At 36.4% G+C, this 23,838-nt stretch overlaps 1 protein-coding gene across 2 annotated transcripts; it reads right to left on the bottom strand.

Moving 5' to 3' along the window:
• Nucleotides 1-504: 504 nt before the first annotated feature.
• LOC144960791 (uncharacterized) lies at nucleotides 505-23,824 on the bottom strand. 2 transcript variants are annotated; one of them, XM_078894131.1, is made up of 4 exons: nucleotides 23,627-23,824; nucleotides 18,395-18,679; nucleotides 13,218-13,331; nucleotides 505-8,038 (listed from the first exon to the last, which is right to left on the bottom strand). In XM_078894131.1, the coding sequence occupies exons 2-4, from the start codon at nucleotides 18,662-18,664 to the stop codon at nucleotides 7,586-7,588; spliced, it is 837 nt and encodes a 278-aa protein (XP_078750257.1). In that variant the 5' UTR covers nucleotides 18,665-18,679; nucleotides 23,627-23,824; the 3' UTR covers nucleotides 505-7,585. The 2 variants fall into 2 exon arrangements, with proteins under 2 accessions (XP_078750257.1, XP_078750258.1); XM_078894132.1 differs by having other exon boundaries at nucleotides 4,915-8,038; nucleotides 23,636-23,771.
• Between the last annotated feature and the right edge of the window lie 14 nt (nucleotides 23,825-23,838).

Raw genomic sequence — 23,838 nt, 5'->3', positions numbered from 1 at the left:
ATATAGGGAGATAGAAGACACAGTACCTACGTGACACCCTACCCACTATGGGAGGTCAGGAACCCCACCAAGAGGTACAGATATAGGGAGATAGAAGACACAGTACGTGCCACCCTACCCACTATGGGAGGCCAGGAACCCCACCCAGAGATACAGATATAGGATGATCTCCTGTCCACCTTGAGAGTTCAAAGACCCCGAAAATCTATTTATTATTAAGGAGGATTACGCCGACTGAGGACGTGTAAAGAGACACAGAAACGAATCGTCTCGGCCACAAAAAATGTGAGTGACAATTTGTATTATATATACATACATATATATATATATATATATATATATATATATATATATATATATATATATATATATATTTTTTTTTTTTTTTTTTTTTTTTTTTTTTTTTTTTTTTCAACGACCTGGAATGAAATTTGATTTTTTAAAAAAGCAATAACAAAAAAAAAAAAAACAACAAAAAAACAAACAACAACAACAAAAAAAAAATAAAAACTAACTAAATATTTCATTAATATAGACAAGCAAAACTCTAGCACTACCACACAAGTAATTTCTGGTTTCACCGTGATAATTTAGCTGTTTAAAAAAAAGTAAAGAGAAAGAAACAAAACAACAACAACAAAAAGTAAATCACAATTTGTAACAAATCCCCTCAAATCGGTCTTACTCTTCTTCTTATTATCATCATCATTATGTCGGTGATAATACTTGTGCCAAACAGAGAATTTTTAACATTGAAATAAATAGAAACTTGTACCCAAAGAGGGAATTTTTAACATTGAAATAAATAGAAACTTGTACCCAAAGAGGGAATTTTTAACATTGAAATAAATAGAAACTTGTACCCAAAGAGGGAATTTTTAACAAAAATTTGTTGGGTTTTGTTTTTGTCTTAATTTAAACCAAAAAGGGATGACATGAATGGCTAGGAAAAGATATTAGATGTCATAATAATTCCATTGCGAGGATAAGTGTCACATTCATATTTGTTACAGTGAATGACATAATCAGTCGGATGGTGAAAAGGTTTGAACTGAGATATTGCCAAGTTTAGTTAGAAGGTCAATTTTTATCAAAAACGAGTTCTTGTCAAAAATGATTAAATCAACGCTTTTTGTACATCTTCGGGAAATATCAAAGCTTAATTTCACTTCTAAATACTTTTTACAGCTAGTCAAGTTGAAAAAGTATGAAATTTAAGAAAAGTTGCTGGATACCTTTCCCATACATCTGACCATAACTTCATGAAAAATCACCCGATTTACTTCAAATAAAAATGAAAATGCTCTGGTGACTATATTCTTTCAGAAAATGCAAAAAAATGCAAATCCAAAATGTTCACCTTCCGACTGATTATGTCAAGCGCTGACACAAGTTTTCAAAACAAATCATTTTGTTTCAGCAGTCATGAATTATTGAACGAATGAATGAAAATGAGTTCATGGTAATTTGAAATTGAAGATAGGATTCTTAATTAAATATACAACAAAACAAAACAAAAAAAATGATAATGAAAATGAAAACTAAAGACAATAACAAAAAAAAACAAAAAAAAAAAACGGGATGCTGTGAATAAAAAGTTATTTTATCTTTTGGGAAAAAAAATAAATAGAAAAAGCAGAAGGCACAAGAACTTAAGTGAGGATAATACTCGTACACACTTGACACACATGTGTACAAAAACACACTGAATGGCACAACTCATACATATTATATCACACTATTACTACAACTACAACCCACTTGCACCAGCTAAATTACGTTCAAACGTCTTACGGTTTGTTTTGTTTTGAAGGGTTTTACGGCACTTGCAGCACATTTAGGTCATATCGGCGCCAGTACAAAAAAAAAAAAGCACATGGGATAGTAAAAAGTTCTAGAATTACAATTTAAGCACCAAATAAAACGTAGGATATAGGGGAACTGGTTCAAATAGAGAACATGTGTAGATTCCAAGAGCACACTGTCATTGTACTTAGTTTGAGATCGTCCAAATATTTCATCCTGACAAAAGCACATGTCCCCACTAAGAGGAATACACTCAAATGTTTACAAATAATAATATATGTAAAACAAAAATAAAACAGTGCATAACAGAGATTGTTTGTTTGTTTTTAAGGGTTTTACGGCGCTTGCAACACATTAAGATCATATCAGCGCCAGTAAAAAGGAAGAAAATGGGATAGTAAAAAGTTCTAGAATTACAATAAAGCATCCAAGAAAAGGGAAGACAAAAGGGAATTGGTTCAAATAAGAAACAGGTGTAGATTCCAAAAGCACTCTATCATAGTACTTAGTTTGAGATCACTAAAAGTCTCATCCAGACACAAGCACAGGTCCCCGTTAAGAGGAACACACTCAAATGTTTTACAAATCATATATAATATAAAGAAAGCATAATACAGTGCATAACAGAGAGATGATTTACAATGAAAAAAATATTATCTCCCAAAACTAACTATACATTCGACTGTTTCCCTTTCAGCCAGGGGATCTGGCCAGGACCAGGACAAAACCAAGTAATCAAAACATATATAAGGGGATAGAAGACACAGTATGTACCCCCCTGCCCACTATGGGAGGTCAGGAACCCCGCCCTGGCATAACAGAGAGATGATATATAAGACAAAAATATCATCTCTCAAAAACCCTTACTACACATGTGACTGTTTCCCTCCCAGCCAGGGCAGGGACAAAACGAACTAATCTCATCCTAAGACAAAGACAGAAAGCATATTGGAAAACAGATATAGGGGGATAGAAGACACAGTAAGTGCCTCCCTGCCCACCCACAATGGCAGGTCAGGAACCCCACCCAGTCGTACATCTTAACATTACACATACACTTAATAATGTCATAATATATTACCAGTATAATACAGTGGAATCCCCATAAATCCAAAGCTCTTAACGTCAACTTCTGCTTAAAGTCAACAACTCTCGATTGTTCTCCATTTCGATTATCGGACCTGCCTGCTTAATACAAACAATTCGTAGACCTACGAATTTTGGCTCCTTTTTATGCAGAGCAATATAATTGTTTTGTTTTGTTTGTTTTTAAGGGTTTTTAGGCGCTTGCAATACATTAAGGTCATATCAGCGCCAGTAAAAAGGAAGAAAATGGGATAGAAAAAAGTTCTAGAATTACAATTGAAGCACCCAAGAAAATGTAAGACAAAGGGGAATTGGATCAAATAGGAAATAGATGTAGATTCCAAGAGCACACTATCAAAGTACTTATTTTGAGATCATCTAAAAGTCTCATCGAGACATACGCACAGGTCCCCACTAATTATTATTATTTATTTTTAAGGGTTTTAAGGCGCTTGCAACACATTAAGGTCATATCAGCTCCAGTAAAAAGAAAATGGGATAGTAAAAAGTTCTAGAATTACAATTAAAGCACAAAAGCAAAGGTACGACAAAGGGGGAACTGGTTCAAATAGGGAACAGATGTAGATTCCAAGAGCACACCGTCAAAGTACTTAGTTTGAGATCACCTACTCATCCAGACACAAGCACAGGTCCCAACTAAGAGGAATACACTCAAATGTTTACCAATCATATAATATAATATGTAAACTAAACATAATACAATGCATAACAGAGAGATGATTTACAAGGAAAAAAATATCATCTCCCAAAATTATAACTATACATTCGACTGTTTCCCTCCCGCCAAGGAACTCCGGCAAGGATCAGGACAAAACTAAGTAATCTCATTCCAAGACAATGACAGGTAACAATTGGAAAACGGGTATGGGGGGATAGAAGACACAGCATGTACCTCCCTGCCCACTATGGGAGGTCAGGATCCCCATCCAGAGGTCCCCACTAAGAGGAATGCACTCAAATGTTTACAAATTATATATACTATGTAAACAAAACAATACAGTGTATAACAGAGAGATGATTTACAAGGTAAAAAATATCATCTCCCAAAACTCGAACTATACATTTGACTGTTTCCCTCCCAGCTAAGGTATCCGGCCAGGGCCTTGACAAAACCAAGTAATCTCATTGCAGGACAAAGAAAGAAAGCATGTTGGAAAACAGATATCTGAGGATAGAAGACAGAGTAAGTAACTCCCTGCCCACTACGGGGGAGCAATATAAGCTTCTCGAATTCAAAAATCCTTGTCAAAATTGCAAATATGGCACTTAACCACACACATATCAAAAGTACATATATGCATATCTATGTTCCTGTTTTGTTTTGTTTTTCAGGGTTTTACGGCGTTTGCAACACATTAAGGTCATATCAGCGCCAGTAAAAAGGTAGAAAATGGGAGTAAAAAGTTCTAGAATTACAATTAAAGCACCCAAGTAAAAGTAAGACATAGGGGAACTGGGAACAAATAGGGATCAGATGTAGATTCCAAGAGCATACCACCAATGCACTTAGTTTGAAATCACCTACAAGTCTCATCCAGACACAAGCACAAAATCCAACAAAGAGGAACACACTCAAATGCTTACATTATACATTCAAAATAAAAATAATAATACATAACAGAGAGATGATTTACAAGGAAAAAAATATCATCTCCCAAACAATAACTATGCATTTGACTGTTTCCCTCCCAGCTAGGATTCCGGCCAGTGCCAGGACAAAACCAAGTTATCTCATTCCGAGACAAAGACAGAAAGCATGTTGGAAAACAGATATAAGGGGATAGAAGACACAGTATGTACCTCCCTGCCCGCTATGGGAGGTCAGGATCCCCACCCAGTATGTTCCTGTGCATTATTATCATATTGGCAGTTGATTTTCTTGATTTATTCATGGTTTTGTTAGTTCTGTATATATTTTTTACCACGTCCGTTCCTCTCAAACAGTTGTGTTGATCATAACAGTAAACTGATATGATTTATGTCATTATGTGGTAAAATAACTCATGAGGATAAGATTTTATTGATCATTAAAAACTAAAAACCAATATTGTGTATGATTTCAATATCTCAGTTTACTATCAATCTGCCTATAAAGTATGACCTCTTTACAAGAAAAAATCAATCGTCCAAGGATATATGCTACAAATATTGCAGTAACAATCATCAATTACAAGGCGTGGTACGGTTAAATTAAATTATTTGCTCAAACAGACGGACACAGTATGTGGACAAAAGAGGATTCAAGATTATGAGGGTACATGCATAAAGTTTATTCCAAGTAGCAACCTTTTTCTCCTTATCGACCAACTACTTTCAAAACGAACACACTGTCCATACAGGTCATATAGAATCATCTCCTGTCCCCCAAGAATACACATTTAGTCATTGTCTTATAAAGTCATCTGATATACCATTGAACTCCAGGAAGTCAAATTTAGAGATAAAACAATTGAATAACAATCAGTCAAATCAGTATAACATACCACAGCAGGGTCATTTAATTTATGGGAAATCACTGCCATATATATCTGGACGCTTCAGTCTATAAAAAAACACATTCACTTGTGCACAAAGGGCGAACTTAAACTTACATTATATTACTTATTCAACATGCAAAAAATCCAGTAATAGAGATGCATTTCAATGACTCTAAACATTGACTTCTATATGACACTATAAAGACGGCAATTTCCTGAGACAACCACACAAAAGCAGTATACATCTTCAAACAATAATGCCTAACTTTCATAAAAAGTCAAATTTTGACTTGAATCGTTAGGGGTTTAAGTATAGAAAACAGTCATCAAGCCATTAAAAAGTTGGCTTTCAAATGTGCCCAAAACTACATAATATCTAAATCAGTTAAATGCTTTCAAAAAATAAGATTAATAATATTTTCATCTAATGGTTTAAAATTTATTCCTTAACTGATATTTGGACATAATTCATGGCATGGAAGAGAAAATGAGAATCTCACCAAGTCATGTCAAATAAGAATTTTACAATAAAAAATTCATATCATTTAAGATTTTACTGCCCGGACAACAAAACTTAGCATGTGTCAAGACCATCATTTTTACTTTACAATGATGCTTGTTTCAAACATTCTCAGCCGCTGTGAATCAATTCATCAATATGCAAATTACAACATATGAATTTCATTGATAGCTCAAAAAACGCTAAATTCACACCTCTCTTATGGCAGCCTTAAGAGGATACATTAATATCAACCATGGCATATAATGAAAGAAACCCTTCCTTTGCTTGTCGTGAGGTAACAACTTTCATATCCACGGTAGCAACTGAGCAATACCATGAAATATTGCATCAATTAATTACCATCAGTGACACTACAGATGCTCCCTGGCCGCTAGCTGTTCCACGCATGGGCTGACCTCACTCCTCTGGAATATCGCTCAGCAGAGGGGAGGCACTGTAGTATGATCCCTGCGATGAGTCATCATACAATGGAAAAATATCATCTACACCTGTCCCATATATATCAGAAATATTGATCATCAAAACTTTGTTTAATATCAGATTCTAGTCCACCATAAGGATTTAGTCCAAAACTTTGTTCAATATAATTCTCTATATAGATAGTCCATGATAAGGATTTAGTCCAAAACTTAGTTCAATATCAGTCTCTATATAGATAGTCCATGATAAGGATTTAGTCCAAAACTTTGTTCAATATCAGATTCTAGTCCACCATAAGGATTTAGTCCAAAACTTTGTTCAATATAAGTATCTATATAGATAGTCCATGATAAGGATTTAGTCCAAAACTTTGTTCAATATCAGTCTCAATATAGATACGAGTAGTCCATGATAAGGATTTAGTCCAAAACTTTGTTCAATATCAGATTCTAGTCCACCATAAGGATTTAGTCCAAAACGTTGTTCAATATCAGTCTCTATATAGATAGTCCATGATAAGGATTTAGTCCAAAACTTTGTTCAATATCAGTCTCTATATAGATAGTCCATGATAAGGATTTAGTCCAAAACTTTGTTCAATATCAGTCTCTATATAGATAGTCCATGATAAGGATTTAGTCCAAAACTTTGTTCAATATCAGATTCTAGTCCACCATAAGGATTTAGTCCAAAACTTTGTTCAATACCAGTCTCTATATAGTCCATGATAAGGATTTGGTCCAAAACTTTGTTCAATATCAGATTCTAGTCCATAAGGATCTAGTCCAAAACTTTGTTCAATATCAGATTCTAGTCCACCATAAGGATTTAGTCCAAAACTTTGTTCAATATCAGTCTCTATATAGATAGTCCATGATAAGGATTTAGTCCAAAACTTTGTTCAATATCAGTCTCTATATAGATAGTCCATGATAAGGATTTAGTCCAAAACTTTGTTCAATATCAGATTCTAGTCCACCATAAGGATTTAGTCCAAAACTTTGTTCAATACCAGTCTCTATATAGTCCATGATAAGGATTTGGTCCAAAATTTTGTTCAATATCAGTCTCTATATAGATAGTCCATGATAAGGATTTAGTCCAAAACTTTGTTCAATATCAGATTCTAGTCCACCATAAGGATTTAGTCCAAAACTTTGTTCAATACCAGTCTCTATATAGTCCATGATAAGGATTTGGTCCAAAATTTTGTTCAATATCAGTCTCTATATAGATAGTCCATGATAAGGATTTAGTCCAAAACTAGTCCATAAGGATCTAGTTCAAAAATTCGTTCAATTTCAGCTTCTCTTCCATCATAAAAATCTAGTCCAAAATTTTGTTCAATATCAGATTCTTGTCCACCAAAAGGATTTATTAGTTCACTAGGAAAAATTGTTGTACGACCTCGATGCTTATGTTGTCGCTTTTGCTGCTGTTGTTTCTGTTGCTGTTGATACCCTTGTTTCTGTTGCTGTTGATACCCTTGTTTCTGTTGCTGTTGATACCCTTGTTTCTGATGCTGTTGATGATACCAATCTTCCCTATTTTGCTTCTGCTGTTGTTTCCTTGCTTTTTGATGTTGCTTCTGGTCTTCCCTCCGTTTTATCTTCTGCCTTTTCTCTTCTTCATAATCCCATAAGGAGTCCTTCACTTTGATAATCTTATCACTTATAATTCCCATCTCCTTTTTCATGTCTCGGACCTTATGGTGTTGAAAGAAAAAGAAATATATTAATAATGTGCGGCTATGTGGTCTAGTGGTATGACACTCGCTTTCAGATTGGAAGGTCCTGGGTTTGAGCCTTGCGCTCGGCGCATAGTTGAGTCCTTGGAAAAGGCTCTTTACTCACATTCTCTCACCGTACTCAGGTGTAAAATGAGTACCTGGCCGTTAACATCAGTCTTTGTCCGAAAAAGGGTAATATCGCCTAACAGTCCTACATGTTAAATGTTGCTGTTGACCAAGGACCCCTTGTAAAGCGCTTTGAGCACATTTAGTGGATATTGCATTATATAAAGCTCACTTTTAGAAAAATAAAAATACAAAAGGGAAATGAACAGAGGGACGACAGCAAAATACCTATAATATTATGTGTAATGCTGTAGAAAAGTAAATATACTATATTAGAATATTCACTTTACCTTTTCTGTATTGAATCACTTCTTCTTCCTGTTATTATGGTTATCTACTTCCTGGCGCCAGAATCCCTACTTCCGGTTCTCACTTCTACTCAAGTTTCAGTCAGTCCAGTTCAGGCAGCGACCACCTGAGCTCTAGCCCTTCGGTCTTGTGCCATGACGTAGTGCAATAAAGCAACATTAGTCTATCTCAGTTCATTATAATATGGAACGAATCGACGTCACTGAGCTCTTTGATATTGTTTTTTTTTTTAGACATCCATTTCAACTCTCTCCTTACCAACCATTTTCATGATTATCCCCAAAACTTCACACCCACCCAACTAACACAAAATAGATTTTTTATCACTCAAACACAATAGCAGTAAAATTCTTGAGATACAGAATTTCTTTAGCAAAACATGCTCTACATACAACACACTGTTCATTTTCTTAAAATTTTATGATGTACAAAAGAAATTTGAATAAGAAAAGTGTTGGTTGTATATCGTAACGAATGTGACGATTTTCCTGTAGTTGGTATGGAGAGGGTTAACGATTAATTTTCACTAAATTATATTAAAAAGAAAAGACTACAAACGTTTAAGTTACACATGGTTTTGTGTGTTGGTACATTATATCCAGCTGGTATATGTGAGTATTTTACCTAAATGCATAGCATCGACATACATATGTAAAGAGAAAAGTTTCAAAACCAGCTAAGTGTCTTTTTCATAATCAGAGAATAATCACTATTTTTTTTTTTTTTTGGGGGGGGGGGGGGGGGGAGGTCATTTATTTATTAAGTAAACGAGGAAAACACTTGTCCTCTTGCCTTATAGAACAATGCCAATATTATTATAATAATATACACATGTGCAAAAGTAATTTAACATTTTTTTTATATGTTAAATTACTATTGTTTAACTCACTCAACCCTAACACCGACTATATCCGTAGTTTACCTGGGTTACTTTAACCCCATGCCTATTTATTACATTCTTCTGAGACAAATTATAGGCGTAGTATCAAAGCTAATGTTTTTAGTTTTTATATGTTAATGATAGTTGAATAAAACAATCTATGCACATGCTCATTTTTAATACATTTTTTCTCTCAAATTTTGAAAAGAAGCAAAAATCTCTAGTACTAGTATTGAGTGAGTTAATGACGTGTTACGGTCAGGAATTTTATATCACCTAAAAGAGCGACTATTAAACCACATGCATGCTTAGTTATATCGTTGCAATCTGTCAATCATATCAGGGATGGTACAGATTTTCGTAAGACAACTTGATATTTCGACTTCGGAAATGACGCAAAGAAGGAATTATAAAGAATGTGCAGCTATGTGGTCTAGTGGTACGACACTCGCTTTCAGTTAGGAAGGTCCTGGGTTCAAGCCTTGCTTTGGTACATAGTTGAGTTCTTGGAGAAGGCTCTTTGCTCACATTCTCTCACCGTACTCAGGTGTAAAATGAGTACCTAGTCATTAACAGCTTTGCCTCTGTCCGAAAAAATTGTAATATCACCTGGCAGGCGTCATGTCCCGTCCTACATGTTAAATGCTGCGGTTGGCCAGGGACCCCTTGTAAAGTGTTTTGAGCACATTTAGTGGATATTATTCTATATAAAAGCTCATTTTTTTTGGTAATGTTACAGTGGCAATCGTGAAAACGCAAGTTCTTAACTTCTCAAAATAGAACCGTTCTGGACCAATGTGTCCTGATGGGACATTGCCATGATATCTGCTACTGATACTGTTTAAAAGTTATCTGCTGTTTTAAACAAAAATATCATTTTTGTGAAATAATTTTGTAATTACTTATTCTTTTGTTGTAGCTTTTAATGTAGCGCAATATCCACTGAACGTGCTCAAAGCGCCTTACAATGGGTCCTGGCCAGCAGCAACACTTAACATGTAGGACGAGACATGTCGCATGTTAGACGATATTACAATCTTTTTTGGACAGAGACAACGATGTAAACAGCCAGGTACTCATTTTGTACACGAGTACGATGAGAGAATGTGAGTAAAAAGTCTTTTCCAAGGACTCAACTATGCGCCCAGCCTGAGGCTCGAACCCAAGACCTTCTGATCCGAAAGCGAGTGTCATATCACTAGACCACGTAGCCGCCGCACTATAAGGGAGACTTGTCCGACCAGTGATTGGAAATCATGATGGCCATACACCGTACTGACTTTGTTGCATCAGATTTTTCCTTTTTTTTCCCGAAGCAGTGCAATACAACTTATAATAATAATAATAATAATAATAATAATAATAATAATAATAATAATAATATATACTTTATTCATTAAAAAAATGGAAATTCGTTTACAGACGCGGCATGCATGAAAATGTATAAACACAAAGTTGAGAAATGTTTTAGAATGTTACAAGATCAGCAAACCACATCTGTTGACACCCAAAGCCAAAAAAAAAAAAAAAAAGCAAAAAAAAAAAAAAAAAAAAAAGAAGCCGTCGTTGTGTTTTGGATTATGCATGTATGTAGATGAAATTTTGTCATAAATACGAAGTAATGTAAATGTTGCTGCTCGAGGCTCAAAGAAATAAATAACAATGTGAGATTGAATGTAAGCTTCAATTTAATTACAAAAACAAATCAAATGAATGTTCCGGGTTTCCACTTTAACAACAAAACAGGATGATTGCACAAATTGTCAGTACTTGACTAATTTATAAATATGAGGTGGTTTTTAAAAGCTAATAACACCCGGATAAAACGCGAGTTAAAACTCTCATTTAATATACTGGGTATATTGGAATCACCATCATCATCATTTATTCATCTTAACAACGCCACTACCACATCTCATTCATCTGTAGTGTTTCATTCTTCCTGTTCCTTTGATCTGTTTTTGTAATTAAATTGAAGCTTACATTCAATTTCACATTGTTATTCATAAATACAAAAGATATTGCTCGTTTCTGGGACAAAATTTGTGTCCAGTTTTGTCTCTCAAAACTGAAATGCATGGACTTAAAACAAGTATTAAGTTACTTGTGCACATGTGTTTATGATATCAGCTCCTCCCCGCTGATTCCAATATACCCAATATTTTGGGAATGTGATTAGCGGAAGAGTAGCGTCCCTTGATTGGACGTCACCGGTAGTCTGTGACGTCACCAGCGGAAAAGTTATTAGAGAGAGAACGTCATGCTGGAAGCGAGGACGAGAGACGAAGTACGTTGGAAGGAAAGTATTGGACTTACAAATAGCGAGAAAGAGGAAAAAGGGACGCCCAAAGAATAGATGGTGAGATAAGGTAAAGAATGATATGAAAGAACTGGGCCTGGAGGAAGATGATGCGCTGAACCGAGATGCACGGAGATGTGGCATTCATTATGACAACTCTGCAAACTGTGGGATAAGCTGGAAGAAGTAGTCAAGTTCTGACGATTTGTGCAATCGATGGATTGTGCATTGCCTTCGTGGATCCACAACAGGTGCTACCCCCAGAGCCATCAGGCTCATGGAGTCGGAGTTTATCACGGTTTCAATAGCATGAAACGGACAATAGCAAATGCTTGCTATCAGTGACATCTATATGTAGACTCTGCTTACTACCCTTTTGATAGGACACTAGTCTATCACAAAGTTCTTTCCATCAAATCTAACAGACCCAGCTACACAATCGCTGCTGGTGGGGAAGGGGGGGGGGGGGGGGGGTGAAGGGGGCAGAGAAAAAAATCTCGATTACACCTGGGATCGATCTTGGTCCCTTTGTGTGTGAAGCGAGTGCTCTAGAAACGGAGTTATTAGGACTCCAACAATAGGTTCTAAAATTCATTATAAATTGTTACAAATTCTGTTGATCGGTAGATTGCGCAACGCTTTCTGTGATTCCATAGACGGTGGAAACAATCTTTGTTGTGCATTCTGTAGATCTAGATCTTACTCAAGCATTTCAAAGTGAATAAATTAAATACTAACATGAATTGTCCATTCTATCTGTTTTCGCAATTAATTAAATTGAAGCTTACATTACATTCAAATTCACATTGTTATTTATAACATGAATGAAGAATGCCTTGCTAATTTCTGTGATGATAGCAGAGAACTAGCAGAATAATGAAACTTTAGGGAACTGTTGCATAGAAGTGTTTTGGATGGGATTCTGGGACATAGTATTTAAGGACCTGGATATCCCAAATTTCCGAATTTTTCAAAGCTTCCTGTCCGTATGTAATTTCTCAAATAAACCACAAGGAAAATTTAAAACATTTTGTACAAAATCTCATAAGTTTGCTATTTTTGGACACTTTAAAAAGCCATAACGAGTATAATTTTGATGCTAGATTGTCAGTTTTTTTAATCAGTTGATCCGGAGAAACTGATGAAAGCGAATTTTTTTCCTTTGTTTTTTTTTGTTTTTTTTTTCCCCAAATGACTGAGTATTGGAAAATTTTCGTGACGAGCATCTCAAAAACAACCTTTTGACATGGTCACCTAAGGATTTGATGATTAAGGTGTTTATCATTCTATTTTTGATTTCTGTGCATTACTATCATCCTCAAAATATTATGATCGTATCAGGGATTTTTAAAAATGTATACTATTTTTCATCACAAGATATTCAAAGATTTTGCGACCTTTGACCTAAGCAGTCCTTACCATAACATGTTATGTTTTATTACGTTAAAAGATTGATATGATCCATTGCAAGCTAGCTACAGAAACTAGGGTAAACTCACTCCAAGCTTATAATTTATTGGATGTCATAGTCATATATTTACCTCTTTCCTGACGTCAATACCATCTTGCAAGGAGACATGAATACGATTGAAGACTTTAAAGTTTCTCTCCAGTCGTTCTTCATTCCTATCTACCTTGGCCATTAAAGTGGAGTACTGTTGGGGTAAACATTGTTTGTTAGAGGGTGAAAGGTCTGTCATCTGCATTTTTTGCGGCCGCAAATGGCAATTTGCGGCCGCAAATATCAGGGCGTTCCGCAAATTTCCTAAAATTGGCAAATCGTGGCAAATTTTGGGAAAATTGGCAAATCGCGTGGCAAATTTTGGGAAAAAAAAAGAAGCGAAAACAAAATAACGAAAAAAAAAAAGTGCGAAACTTGAGAAATGTTGCAGCTTTGCCTGGGCCCACAGAAGTTACGGATAATGATCCTTTAACTTTAAAATCTTTGTAACAACGCTATTGTGTAAATTAATAAATGTAACCTCCTTAAATGTAATAAATTGTATCGCGCGTTAATTTTTACTGAGACGCTTAGTTCTCCTCGGCAAATTTTTGGGCAAATTTTGGTCTTTTTGGCAAATTTCTTGGCAAATTTTGGGGGTTTTTTTTTTTTGGCAAATGGTAGGTCCCAATTTGGCAAAAAATGCAGATGACAGAAAGGTGGTGGTGGTGATGATTATGATATGATAATGATGACGATAATGATGATGAGGGTAGTGATGACGATGGGAGTGGTGTTGGTAGTTGGTGTAAAAGGGGGAACCAACTAGAAGAATGATAGTGAGAGACCATCCTACTTAAATGAACTTGTATCTCATTATAGCCCAAATGTCCATGTTTAGTATTTGGTTCTATTTTGAAGCTGTGCATTATCATTCAACTCTAACAGTGACTATCTCCGTATTTGGCTATGGCTACTTTTACCCCCGTATTATTTATATTTTTCAGAGACAAATGCATGGGTGCCAGTTTTCCGGTTCATGCCGGAATTCCGGTTTCGCAATATCTCAAAGTCAAATACCTCCGGTTTCAGTGTTTTCAGTTTGCTGTGTAATAATTTAATATTGATATGAAAACGGTGATGAAATAAGAGTAATGTTTAGGCCGCATTTTCAGTTAGAACATTTTCAGGTTTGGCAAAGATTTTAGTTTCAGGTTTCAGCACTTCTTCCTGCTGGCACCCATGGACAAATGTGACCCCTCGTCTCAAAACGGTATTAAGTCGGGATGATTAAGATGGTGAAAATGGGATTTATAGCCAGAAATATTAGACTTAAGTTGAGTTTGTATGCTTTATAGAGGAGAAGGAATATAATATTTTACTCTGCTATATACCAACGTTTCATATTTTAAACCAGTTTGACTATAATTTAACTCTTTAGCACCTGGTCCATCCCGACATAATACCGTTTTGAGATGAGGGGTCACAAATGATATACATACAGTTGAACCCGTGGATAAAACATCGCTTGGGATGGGAAAATTCTGACGTTACCCAGGGGTTATTTATTCCGGGGTTTTCAAGCCGATGAAAAAGGGGTTGTGGTGAAACGCGTGAATATAACTATGCTATGCGCGGACCACTGCTTGTTATAAGAATCATGTTTCAACCATATTAGAATGTGTAATTTTCAATTCATTGACAATAGTTGTGTCAACTTGAGCAGACTGTAATGAACTGACAAACCAACTGGTAGCCATTGTGTTGATCATTTTTATGGCTCATTCAAGGGATGCAACTCAAGAATAACATAGGGTGTGAAGGACCAAGGATTAATTCCCTTTACATGGTAATATAAACACTTCGACTACTACACAGACTTTTAAATACTACTTGAAAGACAATGCTGTGTATCTCTTTAAATGTCTCAAGCCAACAATTTCTTGATTCGTTCTGATTTGGTAAGAAACTCTTGATTCATTCTTGACTTTGGTCAGAAACTCTTGATTCATTCTTGACTTTGGTCAGAAACTCTTGATTCATTCTTGACTTTGGTCAAAAACTCTTGATTCATTCTTGACTTTGGTCAGAAACTCTTGATTCATTCTTGACTTTGGTCAGAAACTCTTGATTCGTTCTTGACTTGGTCAGAAACTCTTGATTCGTTCTTGGTTTGGTCAGAAACTCTTGATTCGTTCTTGGTTTGGCCAGAAACTCTTGATTCGTTCTTGACTGCTGCTTAAGGTTGGTAGCCATGCTATTGGTGTGGATTTTAAGTCTCCCGAGACGGTTCTCATAGTATCATTAAGTAGAGTGTCCACTTTATGTACATGGGCACTGCGAGTCCAAACCGGGGCACAGTATTCAGCGACGCTTCTACGCTGGATCACCACGTTGACGTCGTGTGAAAGCCTAAGTACCTCAATGACCCAAAGGGCGCAACCAACCTAAATGCAATTCTGTTGGAATGGCCAATGGAGAGATGAAAGCTAAGAGTGGTCCAAAATCGGTATCCGGACTGAGACACTGTCCCACTCCCGGATGCACACCTCCAATTTGTTTTCAATAAGTGTCAAAGTCAATGAATTTGAAATGCTCATGATGTTTTGAAATTGGATCGAAAATATCGTAATTTTACAAATTTTTTCGTACTGTAAACTGGTCTGTAAAAGCGATCGAATACCATGGTGTGTTGGAAGAAATTAATATTCGTGTGCTGTGTAGTCTTGTGGTGTAAGGCCTGCTGTGTAGTCTTGTGGTGTAAGGCTTGCTGTGTAGTCTTATGGTGTAAGGCCTGCTGTGTAGTTTTGTGGTGTGGGGTCCACCTAGCCTTGCTACCGTGCACACCAAGAATACAAGTAAGAGACATTAACAGGAAATAAACAAACGATGCATACAACAGCTTCAAAAAAGAACAAAAATAATAAACATGGACAATTTCAGGCTCAAAACCCTTCTTCAGCCAACAACAAAAAATCTATTATAAAATGATGAATAAAAATAAAATATAAAATGATTAATATAAAAGTTTTTAAAAATAAATAGAACAGAGTAGGTAATAAAATAAGAAATATTGAAAAAAAAGTTATCCCCATTGGGATTTGAACCCAGGACCTTCGAGTTCAGAATCAGACGATACTATGAAATATTTATTGTATTGTATTTATAATGTATTCATGTTTTCATTGTTGTTGTTGGCTAAAGAAGGATTTTGAGCCCAAAATGTTCTGGGTTTGGTATTTTGTTCTATTTTGAGGCTGCCATATTAATTTTTGTTTATTTTTACAGTCCCCAGCCTCTTGCAGCTTTGTATCACTTTTACTTGTAACAACAAGAGATGAAGTGAATAGAAAAGTGCCAGAAGACAATAGAGAATAAAAAAAATTTCGCGGCGGTGATGGGGTTTGAACCTGCGACCTTATTGATACGACAACTCTGCCAGGCCGGTGAGAGCGTGACTCTACCGTATGAGCTATCCACAAATCAGGTGGATAGCACACAAGAAAGGGGAATTGGGGTGGTATTTGGCATACATATTGTATAGTATCTAGTTCTAAATAGATAACTGATTAGAATTATATTATGATATATAAACACAATGCCAAATACAATTCCGAAGTTTCCTTCTTTCAAATGAAGTAAAGCTCCAAAACCTAATGGTAGTGATTATAGTACTGGTGGTAGTGAGGATGATGTGGTGTTGGTGGTGGTTGTAGTTGTAGTAGTAATAGTGATGATGATGTGGTGGTGGTGATGATTGTAGTTGTAGTAGTAGTGGTAGTGATGATGATGTGGTGGTGGTTGTAGTTGTAGTGGTAATTGTAATGATATGGTGGTGGTGGTTGTAGTAGTAGTGGTCGGGATGATGATGTGGTGGGGGTGGTTGTAGTGGTAGTGGTAATAATGATGCGGCTATGTGGTCTAGTAGTATGACACTCGCTTTCGGATCGGAAGGTCCAGGGTTCGAGCCTCACACTCGGCGCATAGTTGAGTCCTTGGAAAAGGCTCTTTACTCACATTCTCTCACCGTACTCGGGTGTAAAATGAGTACCTGGCCGTTAACAGAGTTATCTTTGTCCGAAAAATTGTAATATCGCCTAACAGGCGTCATGCCCCGTCCTACATGTTAAATGTTGACCAGGGACCCCTTGTAAAGCGCTTTGAGCACATTTAGTAGATATTGCACTATATAAAGCTCAATTTAAAAAATAAATTTCAATGATGATGATATGGTGGTGGTGGTTGCAGTAGTAGTGGTAGTGATGATAATGTGGTGGTGGTTGTAGTTGTAGTAGTAGTGATAGTGATGATGATGTGGTGGTGGTTGTAGTTGTAGTTGTAGTGATAGTGATGATGGTTGTAGTAGTAGTGGTAGTGATGATGATGTGGTGGTGGTGGTTGTAGTAGTAGTTGTAATGGTGATGATATGGTGGTGGTGGTTGCAGTAGTAGTGGTAGTGATGACGATGTGGTTGTGGTGGTTGTAGTAGTAGTGGTAATGATGTGATATGGTGGTGGTGGTTGCAGTAGTAGTGGTAGTGATGACGATGTGGTGCGGTGGTTGTAGTAGTAGTGGTAGTGATGATGATGTGCTGGTGGTGGTGTAGTAGTAGTGGTAGTGATAATGATGTGGTGCTGGTGGTTGTAGTAGTAGTGTTAGTGATGATATTGTGGTGGTGGTTGTAGTAGTAGAGGTAGTGATGATGATGTGGTGGTGGTTGTTGCAGTTGTAGGGGTCGTGATGATGATGTGGTGGTGGTGGTTGTAATAGTGGTGGTAGTGATAGTGTAGTAGTAGTGGTAGTGATGATGATGGAGTGGTGGTCGTTGCAGTGGTGATGATGATGTGGTGGTGGTGTAGTGGTAGTGATAATGATGCAGTGGTGGTGGTTGTAGTAATTGTGGTAGTGATGAAGTGGTAATGGTGGTTGTAGTAGTAGTGACGGTGATGATGTGGTGGTTGGAAAACACATTGTAGGTTATTATAATACATGATTACACACATTCTCTAACTTCATTTTTTGACAGCTTTATTGTGGCATAAATATACGCAACAGTTCTGATTCATTCTATTGTGGATTTTGATATTGTTTGTTGTTTTTCTTGTGCCGTTCTGTTGACATAGAGACCGAATGAATGGTAATACTTACATTCCCAGCCTAAGATAAAATGGCGCTGAATGCTTTCATTGGTGGACACTTTTTAGGCTTCGTGCGTATTCTCATTCATTTAATTATATATTGCATAATTAATCAATAATGTATTTAATCCAATCTCACCTCATTTCTTGTTGGAGACTTAACATCTTTTCCTCTTTTCTGATTTGCAGAAAGTGCCTTGTTATCTAATATTTCTAAACACAGCTGCAACTTTTTAATTTCTATTCTGTCATCGTCAAGTTGGTTTTTCATTTCATAGTTTGACTTCCTTAATCTAACAACTTCATCTTGAAGATGTATCATCTCCCTCTCAAAATTGCGATTTTTCTCTAAAACGTTGTCCAGTTTAGACAGAACTTCTTGGAGCTTAGAATCCGTGTTTTGAGCCATTTTCCCTCCGAATTTCTGGAAAAAAAATTAATTAATTAAAAAAGTGACCTTTTATATAAAACAATATTCTATAAAAATTACCAGTCTCCTCCAAAATGATATTACTATTACAACGGTTTAAACCTAATGTTTAAATCAGAACATAAGGTTTACTTACAAAATTCAAGTCTGAATAAAATCACTCTCAAAAGTCGTAAACATTCACAACAACATAAGCAATTAAAAAAAAGGTGATGGAAGTTTATTTTGATAGTAGTTTCCTGAATCAAAGGACATTTGTCATTTATTTACTTTCCCACAAGGCCACTTTCTCTGTCTTCATGGATGTCTAATTATAACTATACTATGACTTCTAAAATTGGCTATAAACAGTAATGGCCAATGTGAGAGTTCTAGTAATTACATGCCTACCCCCCCCCCCTTCCCCCCAAAAAAGTAAATAAATAAATAAGCCAACTCTATCAGGCAATTTGTGCTCAATTGGGGATTGGAAATAGGATTCAGTAGTCTGATGTCACGCCGCCTGGCAACGGCGGCCATCTTGGTTCTAAACAAAGAAAATCATTACTTTTTATTCTTCATGCTGGCTAGAACTTTTCATTCCCTTTTCATATGCCTTGTGATCAGAATGTGTAAAAGTCAAAACATGATCAAATTTATGTTTCTTTTCCTCTGGAAACGCTTTTATGCTCACCAGAGAAATATTTCATACGGTCGTCCGCCATTGTTCCGATAGTTTAGAGCCAGTGTTACTAAGTTACCATGCGTCATTAGGAAGGAAGTGACGTTACGACTGTTGAAGAGTATTTGAGAAAACATATCACTTCGGTCAGTAGTGGTGCCAAGTTGGTCTGTCAATCGGACATGGCCTAGGACTTAGACTAGGGTTTTATTGGTGACGTTCTATACATGATGGGTACATCTCAATCTCATGTCATTAATCTGTCATCTGCATTTTTTGCCAAATTGGGACCTAAAATTTCACAAAATTTGCCAAAAAACCCCCCAAAATTTGCCAAAAAGACCAAAATTTGCCAAGGAGAACTAAGCGTTTCAGTAAAAATTAACACACGATACAGAAAGAATATAATTAATTAATTAATTTTAAGGGTTTTACGGCGCTTGCAACACATTTAGGTTATATCAGCGCCAGTAAAAAGGAAGAAAATGGGATAGTAAAAAGTTCTAGAATTACAATTAAAGCACCCAAGAAAAAGTAAGACAAAGGGGAATTGAGAACAAATAGGGATCAGATGTAGATTCCAAGAGAATACCACCAATGTACTTAGTTTGAAATCACCTACAAGTCTCATCCAGACACAAGCACAAAATCCAACAAAGAGGAACACATTCAAATGTTAACATTATACATTCAAAATAAAAATAATAATACATAACAGAGAGATGATTTACAAGGAAAAAAAATATCATCTCCCAAAACAATAACTGCATTTGACTGTTTCCCTCCCAGCTAGGATTCCGGCCAGTGCCAGGACAAAACCAAGTAATCTCATTCCGAGACAAAGACAGAAAGCATGTTGGATAACAGATATAAGGGGATAGAAGACACAGTATGTACCTCCCTGCCCGCTATGGGAGGTCAGGATCCCCACCTAGACAGAAAGAATATATATAAAAGACAATTTATTACATTTAAGGAGGCTAGCGTTGTTACAAAGATTTTAAAGGATCATTATCCGTAGAGAGTAGCTTCCCTTGGTTTGGGCCCAGGCAAAGCTGCAACATTTCTCAAGTTTCGCACTTTTTTCCCCGTTATTTTGTTTTCGCTTCTTTTTTTCCCGAAATTTGCCAAACGATTTGACAATTTTCCCAAAATTTGCCACGATTTGCCAATTTTGAGAAATTTGCCAAAATTTGCGGATCGCCCTGATATTTGCGGCCGCAAAAAATGCAGATGACAGATCAATGAGAGTCACTCCAAGGTATTCAGTGTAGGTGACTTGTTGAAGTTTTTCTCCATATGGAGATAGTAGCGACCTCACTGACTTATCGTCCTCCACTTCCTAATCAACTGATTGGGCTGTCCCCGCAGAATTATGCCATTTTATTGGCAAAATTATGCCAAAAAAAAAAAAGGCAAATTATGCCATAGATTATGCCATAAATTCGACATGCCATAAAAATATGAAAAAAAATCTGACATTTATGCATGTTCTTGCGTGCTTTTGTAAACCGCAAAACCTAATTTTCACAATAAATATGTTTAAAAGCTACATCAAGTTGTTTTGTTTCATCAAGTTGTTTCGTTTCATCAAAAAAAATTAAAAGCAGAAATATGTGCCAGACTGCTCGACAATGTAGAAGTACACAATTTTAAAGAACATTGATTTTAACCCTAAGCATGCTACACCATCCTCTGTGGCAGTCAGAAAGAGGCCACCCAAGGCAGAGTAGCGTGTTAAGAATGGGTTAATTTAAAAATGTCACCTAAAATAGCTAACGTTTACATGGTCAAATGAGTAGGAAAAAACAAGATTCACATGAATGACAATGATAAATAAAATGAAAACAAATTTCAACAATATTTTGTTTATTACTGGCAATACTGAGACTGCATTTATTTGAAATTATGAAATTCTGGCAAGAACTGCTAATTCTTATGAATAGAACCTAAAAAGTCATATTTGAAAATCACATGAATGTCTTTGAAAATGACCTTTCAAAGATGTGTGAACTGCTATAAATAAATTAAGAAATATTACCATTTACAACAAAGAATCAATGAAATTGTTATAATACATGAAAACAAGACCCTTGAGGCTATCATCACTCACAGAATGCCTGCAGTCAGAAAAGACCAGGTTGTATAGTGCGAAACTTCGCTCTGCATCAGCTTAATTCACGAAAATTCAAGGCCAACAATTTCTTTTTTTTTTAAAAGGCAAATTTTTAATAGCTTTTTTGCTGACGGATGCGAAAGACCACAATAGGCAGCCGCATCGGATGCTTATGTGGCCGCATCTTCCTGGAAGGACAGATTGGGACACCTCGACAGCTTCGCTAATTCTATCGATGAATTTGCTACAGTGATCTCTATCATCTGACATCCGAACGCAATTATGGCCTTGTTTAACATTAAAAACTAGAGAGCAGGCACCAGTAAAAGATACAGATCTGAATAAGGGTTTATGAAAGGTACCAGACAAGCAAGAAAAGAAACATACAAGAAAAAAACCATCCCAAAAAAATCAGATTTTGTCTTTAACATCGTTGGAATGGACAATATTTTGCATCATTTTCTGAGATTTCCATTACAAAAATGAGCCCATAATGAATTGGGTTATGAGACCTGCAAATAAGCTCACGTCAGACTCTATCCTTTGTGAAGGACTGTGGGTCTGCATTAAAGATCTTTCTCCAGCCTTAACTCTTAATGGTTCTTGAGGTGCTTCAAGTCTCTGTTTAACACTGTGTAATTGTTGTTGGTCTGCCTCAATATTTGATTTGACCAGATTGTGTAAAGTATGCTTTCGTGGCTTTAAAAAAAAGTGCTCAAAGCACTTTACAAGGGGTCCCTGGTCAACAGCAACATTTTACATGTAGGACAGGACATGACGCCTGTTTGGCTACATTACAATTTTTCGGACAAAAACAACGTTGTTAACTACCAGGTACTCATTTTACACCTGAGTACGGTGAGAGAATGTGAGTAAAGAGCCTTTTCCAAGGACTCAACTATGCGCAGAGCGCAAGGCTCAAACCCAGGATCTTCCAATCTGAAAGCGAGTGTCATACCACTAGACCACATAGCCGCATGGCTTTGTTTGCTGGAATATTATTGACCCTTTTAAGTAAGTCTCCATCAAGATACTAATATTTGGGTTGGGAGTTGCGTTTCGAACAGCCTATAAAGACAATAAACATGTTTATGGTGCTAATTGGATTCAATAGTCTGATGTCACATTGCCCAGCAACGGCGGCCATCGTGGTTCTAAACAAAGAAAATCGGTACTTTTTATTCCTCATGCTGGCTAGAACTTTTCATATGTCTTGTGATCAGAATGTGTAAAAGTCAAAACATGATCAGATTTATAATGTTCTTTTTTTTCCCCTGGATACACTTTTATGCTCGTCAGAGAAATATTTCATAAGGGCGTCCGCCATTGTTTCAATAGTTTAGAGCCAGTTACTAAGTTACCATGCGTCATTAGGGGAAGTGACGTTACGTTGTTGAAGAGTATTGTAACAACTGTAAAATCAAGAGCTTCCTTTCAGTTATTTGTATAAAATTTCATCCATGGGACTATGTGGTCTAGTGGTATGACACTCGCCATCGGATCAGAAGATCAAAGTGTTGAGTCCGACTCGAGTCTGAATACCCACAGCCTCGTTGTTATGGTAGATACTCTCAAACTCAAACCAACGCACAATATTGTACATTATAACTAGGCACAAACCAACGCACAATATTGTACCTTATAACTAGGCACGGTAACGGGGCACCTAGCCTCAGGATCTACGTACACGGTAACTCCGGTAACTGGTTTGTCGCTACAATACAAGCAATGGATGGACCTCGCTCTGTATGTGTGTATGTTATTTTTAAAAATCTAACAATATAACCCATTTAAAGGCGAGATTCAAGGTTACCATGTATGTTACTATCACCGTGTACATAGATCCGGAGGCTAGGTGCCCGGTTGGTAACGAAAATAATGATACCAAGATATCTGCGATATTCCTCTTTATAATTAGGTATAACGAAGTTATGCATCCCCCCTAAAACTTAGTAAAAGCGAACGGCAATTTCCAGTCATAACTTTCTTATGGGCGAGTTGGGTCACAATTTGACTCTTACGGGTGCTGCTCACTAAACTGCCTAAAGTTACCGTGTACGTAGAAACTCCGCTATAACTAATCTTTAACAAAGATGTTGAATTTGAATCCTTTAATTGCCTGATTACTGAGTTCGTTATCAAAGCATATTTAATTCTCTCTCACCTGATCTACCTCAATTCTTTTTTTTCCACTTCTTGAGTTTATGTAATGCCGACCTTAAAAACAACCAACGCTGCAAAAACCATTGCTAACTAATGCCAGTAAATTGTAAATCGCAACCAGTATGGTGTCGACGTCGGATGTTGTTATTCGATCAGGGATTACGTTAATGGGTACTTATCGATATCGGTATCGGGAAGTGTCGTTAGTGAATT

The sequence above is a fragment of the Berghia stephanieae genome, chromosome 15, assembly GCF_034508935.2.
Source record: "Berghia stephanieae isolate SIO BIC M18660-M18661 chromosome 15, UCSD_Bste_1.3, whole genome shotgun sequence".
In the NCBI taxonomy this organism is placed as follows: Eukaryota; Metazoa; Mollusca; class Gastropoda; order Nudibranchia; family Aeolidiidae; genus Berghia; species Berghia stephanieae.
Note: the sequence above shows the minus strand (reverse complement) of the source record. Positions and strands in the feature narration are given on the sequence as shown.